The following is a 9,147-nucleotide window of genomic DNA, read 5'->3' as shown; positions in this document are numbered from 1 at the left end:
CGGGCAGAGGGGGGGTGTGGAAGGGGGCTGCGGGCTGACCCTGCCCCTCTCTCCGGCAGCCTTCCATTACGTGGCCATGGATCTGGGGGGTCACGGCCTCTCCTCCCATCACCATCTGGGCTTCCAGTACCACAAGCAAGACTATGTGAATGAAGTGCGCAGAGTGGTGGCAGGCAAGTGGCCTGGAGGGCCCTTGGGAGGCCTCACCTGTCTGGGGTCCCAGCCTGGGAACAGGAGAGTAGGGGACGCCCCTGTGCCAGGCCTCCCAGGGGGCACCCCTGCAGGGAACTCCAGGAGGCAAGAAGGGCCTGGCCTGTGAGGTTGCTCCCCCGGCTGGGAAGGGCGCTGGGGGTCAGTTGGCTGGAGGGCAGCCCTGACCCGTGTCTGTGTCTCTGTGTGTCTGTGTGTCCAGCCCTGAGTTGGAAGCGCTTTTCCGTCCTGGGCCACAGCTTCGGTGAGTCGAGAGGCCGGGCAGGACGGCCAAACGCTGCCCTTGTTGCCCCTGGTTCTGTGACCTTGACAGTACAGACAGGTGGCAGCTGGCAGAGCTCTGGTGCCCAGGGCGGGGGAGCCCCTCGAGCTAGCTCCCGGGCTGAGGGGGATGCCCAGGGCGGGGGAGCCCGGCCCAGGGACGACTTTCTGAAAAGCCATCGGCCCCAATGCCATGGGGGCCCGTGCCGGCCCAGCCTTCCCCTTTGGGGCAGGGAAGCGGGAAGAGGGGCAGCCTGGGGCCCGGGAGCCACTCAGCAGCCTGTCTTCTGCTCTGCAGGTGGCATCATCGGGGGCATGGTAAGGCCCTGCCCTTGCTCCAGCCGCGGTGGGATCCCGGAGAGAAAAGGAGGGGGGGCAGCTCCCCTTCCCCCTGCAGCCCAAGAGGAGCCCCTGCCAGAGGGGGAGATAGGAGGGAGGATGGGGCCCGAGGGGAGTCTGAGGCCTTGGGGTGGGAGGTGGCCCAAGCAGGCCTGCGCCTGCCACTGTCTGGGGCTGGCCCGGAGCCTCCCCTCAGCCCTGTCCTGCTGGCAGCCTATTAATAGTTCTGGAAAGCCCTTTGCCCCATTCCTCCCACAGGGTGCCAGGGGAGCCTCCCTATGGCAGAGCTGCCATCTCATCCCCCTTCCCGGGAGGGCCGTCCCCGTGGTAGAGACGAGGCCAAGCCAGGCAATCCCTAAACATTTGTTGGCCGCCTGCCGAGTGCCCAGCACAAAAGCCCCCCACAGGCTCACAATGCCTCGGGGTCCTGTCAGGAGGGGTGGGGGGCTGGGAGGGCCGGAGCCCTCCTCCCTCACTTAAGGCAGCACCCCCCCCTCCAGTTTTCTTACATCTTCCCTGAGATGGTGGACAAACTGATCCTGCTGGACACCATTCCCTTCTTCCTGGACACAAAGGTGAGGGCCTGAGGGAGATGGGGGGCCCCACACCCCCAAACGGCCCAGGCACCAGCCTCTCACAGCTATAAGGTTAATGTGGGGGGGACAGGCATGGCTGGGGGGCCCCTGACAGCGGGGCCCACGCTCTTCTCTGGCCAGGAGCTAAGCAACCTTCTGAGGTACAAGCGGCAGGCCATCGAGCATGTGCTCTACACAGAGGCCCTGCAAGCCAAGGCCCCCCAAGTACTCAAGCCCGAGGAGATGCTCAAGAGGTAGGGCTGGGGGCGCAGGGGGTCTCCTCCACAGCTCTGGGACTCGCTCGCTCTCCCTTCTGGCTTAGTATCAGAACACCAAAGTGGCCCCAGACCCTTCCCAGACGTGTGACCTTGGACAAGTCCCTTCACCCCAGGGCCCCACCCTTCCTGCTCCTCAACCTTGGACCTTCACCCAATATTGACTCTAAGCTGAAAGGAAAGGGTTGAAAAAAGCAACAGGGGTTAAGTGACTTGCCCAGGGTCACAGAGCCGGGAGGCTTCCGAGGCTGGATTTGAACTCGGGACCTCCCATCTCCAGGCTTCACCCTCTGTCCCCCTCACACCCCATCATACGCACACGTGTGGGGTGCAGAGCAGCCCCTCCCTCCCACAAGCACCCCCCTCAGAATTTAGGAGTGACCCGGCGCCCTTCCATCCCAGCTTCCTAAAGAACAACATCCAGGTGGGTGAAGAGTGCGGGAAGCTCCTGCTGGAGAGAGGAACCACCAAGGTGGCCCAAGGTACGGGAGCCCCCGAGCTGGGCACAGTGGGGTGGGGTGGGGGCCTGTGCCCTGGGTTCTGAATGTCTACAAGAGAAAGGGTTAAAAGGGTTTTTGAAAAACGTGTGGCCTTGGCCAAGTCCCTTCCTAGCACCCTGCCTGACTCAGACTGGTGAGCACGGGGCTGGGGGGTGGGTTGGCTATCCCCCCCCCCACCAGTGCCACCAGGGTCTATAAGTACCATCCCAGCACCGTGTGGAGGCTGCACCCTGGCACACCTGGGCTGGTGACCCTCCGCTGAAGCCCCGACACCCTGAGAGACTGCAGAGGCACCATCTTTGTTTTGGACCCTCTAGGTGTGATGCTGAACCGAGACCGCAGGCTGGGCCTGGTGAGTCCTTCTCTGCCTCTTTCCGAGGCCGCCACCAAACCTCCCAAAGGAGGAAGTCTGAGAGCAGATACTGGCCGAGCCCGTGTGTGCCTTCAGGAGCGTGCGGTGTGGGAGGCCCCCCAAGGAGGCTGCGGGCTGCCCGGGGAGGCAGCGCCTCCAGAGGGCCTGGCCCACTCCTCGTGGCCCCATTTGGGGCTTTCTGGGCAGATGCCAGAGCGCTTGGCCATTTTACAGATGGGGAAACTGAAGCAAAAGGGTTCAGTGATTTGCCATGGGTCTGAGGCTGGATTTGAACTCAGGTCCCCCTGGCTCCCAGCCCAGGACCCTATCCACTGCACACCCTAGCTGTCTGTATAGGTAAATAGGCTAACTGGTTTGGGGGATCCAGGTGGAGAGACCCCCAGCCTGAGAAACGGCCACTAGGCTGGAGAGCTTGTGAGGGCTTTTCGCAGCCGGGCAGCAAGATGGCGGGCCCTGGCATCCCTTTGGGGGCTGTGTGGAGGCTGGATCAGAGAGGGGAGACCAAGGTGAGTTAGGAAGCCCGCAGGCTCACGGGGCTCTTGGAGGCTAGTGACCTCCCCAGAAGGACGGAAGCTTCTCGAATGATTCTTTTGGACTTTGTATGCCCAGTGGTGAGCTGGCACACAGTTGGCACATGGTGCCGGGGTGGCCTGGTCAGTGGGGGCTCAGGCTGGGCTGGAGCCCAGACTGGGGGCGTTTCTCCTCGTATGCCCAGTGGTGAGCTGGCACACAGTAGGGGCGTTACCAAGCGTTGCCTCAGAGCAGACCCTGAGGGCACCAGGAGGCTGGAGAGGGGATGGGACGGGATGAGCCTCCCGGGAGCCTGGCAGGGGCCAGTCGCCAGCTCTCAGGAACCCGCTTTATCAGATGTTTATTAATGAGAGGAAGCAGGGCCTGGTCTGGGCCAGGTGCTGGAGGCGGGAGTCGGAGAGACGCCAGAGGAAGGAGCAGAGGAGTTCCAAACCCAGGCCTGGCATCAGGAATGGCCCGTCGGGGCTGTGGGTGGACTCTGGCCTGAGAGTGAGGGTGCTGGGGAGGAGGGAGCCCGAGGTAGTCAGTGCCACCCACTCCAGGCAGGAAGAATTCAGGAGCAAAGTTGAGTCTGTTGGGAGATCCCTCTGGCTGGGCCACCTCCTCTCGGGAGGACTGACGGTCCTGGGGGCGAGTCAGCAATGGGGGAGCCCCTGAGGTGTGGGCTCAGGGGCATACAGTGGCCACACGGCCGGTAAGGTGGCGGCAGCTTTCTAGATCAGATCCTTGAATGCCGGTCAAAGAAGAGAGGACAGCGAGTGACTCCAAATATGAGGGATGCTTAGGGGACTCCCCAGGCCCCTTAGAGAGCAGGCCGGGGCCAGCCAGAGCAGTTCCCCTGGGGAGGGCGGCTATGTCCACTTTCCCCAGGCCCCTTCCGGCACTGGGCTGGAGGTTGTGAAGGGCTCAGTCCCTCCCCCTCTGGAGTGGACAAAGGGCCCGTGGCCATGCCCCTGGGCGAGCACAGGCTCAGGTGACAGCTGCCACCTCAGCAGGGCTTTCTCTGCACTTTCCCTCCATACTCCGCTGGGAGTCTGGCCGGCTCACTGGCTAGCAAGGGACTAAGGCTGAGGCTGGACTGCAGGACGTGTCTCTTCCTGATCTAAGCAAGCACCAGTCAGCACTTGAACACGGGCTCTGGCCCCATCTGCCCCCGGGGATTAGCCAGCAAGTCCTTGGCAAGGGCTGGACTTGGAACACGGGTTGGCTCCTCCCCGGCCGACGGGCGGCTGCCACAGGCTCTGCTCTCTCCCTCGTAGCCAGAGAACACCTTCGATTTCCTTAGCCAGGAGCAGGCCAACTACTTCTGCCAGAAAATCCAGGCCCAAGTGCTTATCATCAAGTAAGTGTGACCGCCGGAGCTGGGGGAGCCCCTTGCCCCTCCCCCCTTCCTCTGGGTCAGGGCAGTGGGGGCTCCGGGCCCCTCGCAGTGACCTCCCTCTGCCTGCAGGGCCAAAGACGGATACAGTTACTTCCGGCCCTTCGACCAGGGGCACAAGGAAACCACGAAGGACATTCAAGATTTTCTACAGAGCGTCCTCAAGGAGGTGAGGCTCAGGGCTGGAGACGTGGCTGGGCTCTGGGTGGGCCCCCGGCCTCCGCCGGTCACTGACGTGGGCCCCTCCTTCCCAGCGCTGCCAGGTAGTCTGGGTGGAGGGCAGCCATTACGTCCACATGCAGGAGCCCCACAGGGTGGCCGGAATCATCACTGACTTCTTGGAGAACAAGGGGCCGGCCCAGGCCCATCTGTAGCACCCCAGAGGCACTGCCATTCGGGTCATGCAGGCCGCTGGTCAAACTCACAGCTCTCCAGGCCCAAGAGTGAGGACGAGTGCCGCCGGGGCCCCCCCACAAATGGCCTCCTGGGGACCTTCCCAGCTCAACAAATAAAACCTCCTCTTCCTGTACCGTGTGTGGCCTGCGCAGGGATGGGACAGCCAGGGATCCTCAGGGGACTACGCAGATGGACCAGCTTGCAGTCAGTCTGTCCTTTATTTACATCCTCCAGACAATGGGCACAGCTTGGTGAGGGCCCCCAAGAAAGCTGGGGCCCCTGCGCCGGGTGCCGGGGCTCCTGCAGCTCCCCTCTGGGCCCATCTGCTTCCTTCTTGGCCTCCCAGCCCGGTGGGGGGCGCCACAGACCCATCTCCTCAGTAGGGGCGGAACTTGCGCTGGGCCCGCATCAGGGCGATCCTCTGCTTGTCCTCCTCAAACTTCTTCCGCAGCTGGGCCAGGTCTAGGATGGACAGAGGGAGAGGTCAGCGGGGAAGGGCGAGGGGCTCCAGGCCAAGAAGGGGGATATGGGGAGAAGGGCAGGACCAAGGGAGGCCTGGTGTCCCCCAGCTTCCAGAGGGAAGGACACCCCTGCTACAGGGGAGGGGCTGCGTGGAGACTCCCACCCCAGACCCAAGCTTAGGAGGAGGGGGATGGCCCCCCACATACGCTCCATCTTGGTCTCTCGGTGCTGCCAGGCATAGAAGTTGAGCAGCTCCTTGCGGGCCTTCTTGCGCTTCTCCTTCTCCAGCACCCGCAGGTTGGCAGCCTCGGAGCGGGGCAGGCCAGGCCTCCGGCCTTTGCGGGTCACCTTCACCCAGCCTTCTTCATCGGGGACACCTTCCTCTGCCTCAGCCCGGGCATCCTCCTGGGGGGGGGGGGGAGCACTATATCAGGTCCTGCCTTGGGTCTGCCTCAGCTTCCTCCTTCCTTAACTAGTGGAGGTTGGCCTCCCAGAATTGGTGAGGGGCTGGCTGGGAGTCTGGGTTCAAATCCTCATGGACTGGACCCCCTGCCTCATCCGAGCCTGCCCCTGCCTCAGGCCCTGCCCTGGTTGGGGGAAGCGGTTGCCAACTCCCCACCCCCTGCTTCCCCAGGACCCTAAAGCCCATTTCATAAAGGAGTAAACTGAGGTTCTCAGAGAGGCAAAGCAGGGGTTCAGCCAGGGGTCCAGGATCCATACACTGCCTCATCTGGTACCTGGGCCACCTTCTTGTCGTATTCCTCCATGAACTTGTCCACCTCCACCCTGAGGGCCTCAGGGTCCCCCAAAGAAGCTGTGTAGTCCGCTATCCACTCTGGCAAAAAGATGAGAGAGTCAGGCCCAAAGCAGCCTCCCGGCCTCCTCTCCCAGAAGTCTCCATGGCACCCCCATCCTCAGCTGCTGCCCTACTGGGCCTGAAGTCAGGGAGTCCAAGTGTGACCCTGGACAAGTTGCCTCACTGGCCTGCCTTGGTTTCCTCAACCATAAAATGGGAATAATAACTGCACCGTCAGCTCTTGGCACAGTGCCTGGCGCACAGTAGGTACTGTTTGTGGTGGTCATCACCTGGGGCCTCCCTGCCTTAGAAACAATGGACGAAGGGCTCTGGCCCCAGGCAGTCTAGGAGGGAGGACCAAAGAGGGTGAGCTCTACAAGGCAGAGAACTGAGTGGACCCCGAGTCTCCCTACCTGTAAAAGGAGGGATTTGAACCCATGGCACCAAGGTACCTTCTAGCACCAAAACCTTAAGGCCGATGCCAATGTGTACCGGAGGGCGGGAGACTCGCAGAGAGGATCCCAGGATAGGGGGAGGCAGGTGGTCAATGAGGGGTCCCCCCATTACCCCTCCAATGAGGGACCCCAATCCAGCTCCCATTGCCCCCCCCCACTGGCTCTTGATGCCAGCTTTCACTTGGTGGCTCCTCTCTGCTATGCCCATCTCAGAGGCCCAAGGGCCCCCCAACTCCCACTGCCCTGTCAGCCCTGCCCACACTGACTCTCAATGCCAGTTTTCACTGGGTGGCTCTCAGTAGAGATGATCAGAGGCCCTGGAAGGGCCATGGCCTTCTGCATGGACGCCGGCTTCTTGAACACCAAGTACGCCACCTGGAAGCCCTGTGGGGAGAGGCAGGGAGCAGCGATGAGGGTCAGCCTGGAGACCCTGGTGGGCTGCAGGCTGCCCCAACCACCCAGTGACCACAGGGGCCAAACAAGGCGTCCTGGCCAGGAGTTGTGGTCTTTGGCTTGGCTCTATCTGCTGCCAGGAGAGGCCTGAAGGGAGGGAGAGACATTAGGAATCAACAGGGACACCCCCCTCCCCCCCAAACATATATTGGTCTGGTCTATTGGTTTTTTTCTCAAAGGAAGAACAGCACAGTAAATGTAAATGGAGAACCTTGCAGGGCTGGAGCCAGGAAGCCTACTGGCTGTGTGACCCTGGGCAAGTCCTTTCCCCTCTCAAGGCACCTCAGGGTCACTCTAAGCTATAAAGCAAGTTGTGACCTGCTCCGGAGATCCCAGGCCCCTGCTTCTGACTGGTCCTGGGAACCTAAAAGCTCTTTTATTCTGAACTGACCCACCTTCTCCCCAAAAAGGAGCCCTTCCACAGAGGAAGCCAAACAGGAGGAGGGCTTCAGGGTCTGTCTGGCCCCTTCAGAATGGTCATCTGAGAGAGGGAGGGAGGGAGGGAGGAGAGAGAGAGAGGCAGAGACAGAGAGAAAGACCAGCCTGGAACTTCTCTCTCTTTAGAGTCCCAGGCCAGAGGCCCCAAGGGGAGGGGGAAGGCCCCTCTGGCTGGGTTCTGTGCCACCGGTCCTCCCCAGGAGACTCACTGGCACAGGCTTTGGACAGAAAAGCTCGGAGGCTGTGGCTGTCAGGGGCTCCGGGGGAGGCTGGGAAAGGTCCGGCTTTGGGTGCAGCTTCACGGTCTGGACTGGTCCGCAGCAGTCGGAGAAGAGCTGGGCCAGGCGCTCCTGCGTGCCCAGGGAGGAGGGGGGAGGGGTGAGCCTGGCAGCCCACCCCTCATTGCCCCCCCAGCTGAGGACCGACCTCCGAGGGGCCAGATCTGTCCGTCCCCCTCCCACTCCCCTCCCCCCCGATGGCTGACCTCTGGGCAGTATGGGGGGACGTTGAGGACGAAGAGCGTGCGGCCGGGAGGCCAGGCGGACCCGGTGCCCGGACGGACTCGGTGTTCTTTGACATACAGGAAGTGGGAGGCCGCCCGCTCCGGGGAGAACTGGATGGGGATGGCTGAAGAGAAGTGGGGAGAGCCGTCACCCCCTTCCCCACAAGCCCAGACCCCAGAGGGTGGCCATCTGCCCCTCCACACAGGATGGGGGGGGGGTCCCCTGACACATCCACCCTTAGCCCCGTCCCCAGGGGAGGTATACACGGCTCATCCTCAAGCTACCTCTTCCCCCCTTCTCCTGAAGACGCTAGAGCTGGCTCCCCAGCCTCGGGACCGCCTCCTTCCTCCCCTCTCCCTTACCTTCAAGGCCTCTTCCAGAAAGCCCTCTCCGACCACCCCCTCGCCCTGGGCCGCCAGACATATACACACACGGACTGCCGCACCTCCTTCCTCCGCGCCTTATCCCAGAGTCATCCCTCCAGCCCCTTCCCCTCCCCGAGCCGGCTTTCCTGGGGAGCCGGGAACTGGTCGCCCCCTCCAGCCTCACCTCGGTACTCGGGCGGACTCAGAGGACCGGCCTGCGTCTTCTCCACACGCGTTTTCTTCCCAGCAGCCATGACTGAGGGCACTGCGTGCAGCCGGGAGTCGTAATTCGTGATTGGTTGGTGAGACGGAAGTGGGCGTGGCGCAGCACCGGAAGTGACATATGGGAAGAGTTGGGGACCGTTTCTATAGTAACCGGCGGGGTGGGGCGGAGCATTAAAGGCGCACGTTCCAGTTCCTTTCTCCCTCGGCCCCAGTGCCTAGCACTTGTTGGGGGAGACTGGCGGCAGCGTCCGAGGTGAAGAAGATTCCACGGCTCAGGGCCGGCGGCGGCCAGTATCTCATACCCATTTCCCAGATGAGGACGCCGACGCCCAGAAAGGCTGGGCCTTGTCCACCGTGGGCGCTGAATAAAGTCCCTACCAGCCCTCACCTCTCTGTTCGCCCCCCAGGGTTCCAGGGCAACTCCGGTCCCTTGGCCGGCCCCCATTCCTGGCTTCGCTGGGATGGAGGCGAGCCGCAGAAGCTCTCAGCAGCTCGGCCCAGATTTCTGCATCATCAGTCACTCTGGATCCCTGCCGCTCTGTTTGCACTGGTTTGTGCTCTCCTGGATTGTCCCCCAGATAACGGGGCCACTCCAGGCCCGGGCTGACCGAG

The 9,147-nt window shown here is 62.6% G+C and overlaps 2 protein-coding genes across 2 annotated transcripts; one reads left to right on the top strand and one right to left on the bottom strand.

Annotated features, from left to right (window-relative positions):
* The first annotated feature begins 46 nt into the window (after positions 1–46).
* On the top strand, positions 47–4,971 carry SERHL2 (serine hydrolase like 2). Its single transcript, XM_044677779.1, has 10 exons — positions 47–173; positions 413–454; positions 770–789; positions 1,311–1,385; positions 1,527–1,639; positions 2,063–2,142; positions 2,478–2,512; positions 4,324–4,406; positions 4,515–4,611; positions 4,697–4,971. Exons 1-10 carry the CDS (start codon positions 77–79, stop codon positions 4,814–4,816), a joined length of 762 nt encoding a protein of 253 aa, XP_044533714.1. The 5' UTR covers positions 47–76; the 3' UTR covers positions 4,817–4,971.
* A 29-nt stretch (positions 4,972–5,000) lies between these two features.
* Positions 5,001–8,577, bottom strand: RRP7A (ribosomal RNA processing 7 homolog A). Its single transcript, XM_044677778.1, has 7 exons — positions 8,495–8,577; positions 7,927–8,069; positions 7,652–7,792; positions 6,818–6,935; positions 6,038–6,135; positions 5,507–5,705; positions 5,001–5,300 (listed from the first exon to the last, which is right to left on the bottom strand). Exons 1-7 carry the CDS (start codon positions 8,562–8,564, stop codon positions 5,215–5,217), a joined length of 855 nt encoding a protein of 284 aa, XP_044533713.1. The 5' UTR covers positions 8,565–8,577; the 3' UTR covers positions 5,001–5,214.
* Positions 8,578–9,147: the final 570 nt, after the last annotated feature.

The sequence above is a fragment of the Gracilinanus agilis genome, chromosome 5, assembly GCF_016433145.1.
Source record: "Gracilinanus agilis isolate LMUSP501 chromosome 5, AgileGrace, whole genome shotgun sequence".
NCBI classification, from domain to species: Eukaryota; Metazoa; Chordata; class Mammalia; order Didelphimorphia; family Didelphidae; genus Gracilinanus; species Gracilinanus agilis.
Note: the sequence above shows the minus strand (reverse complement) of the source record. Positions and strands in the feature narration are given on the sequence as shown.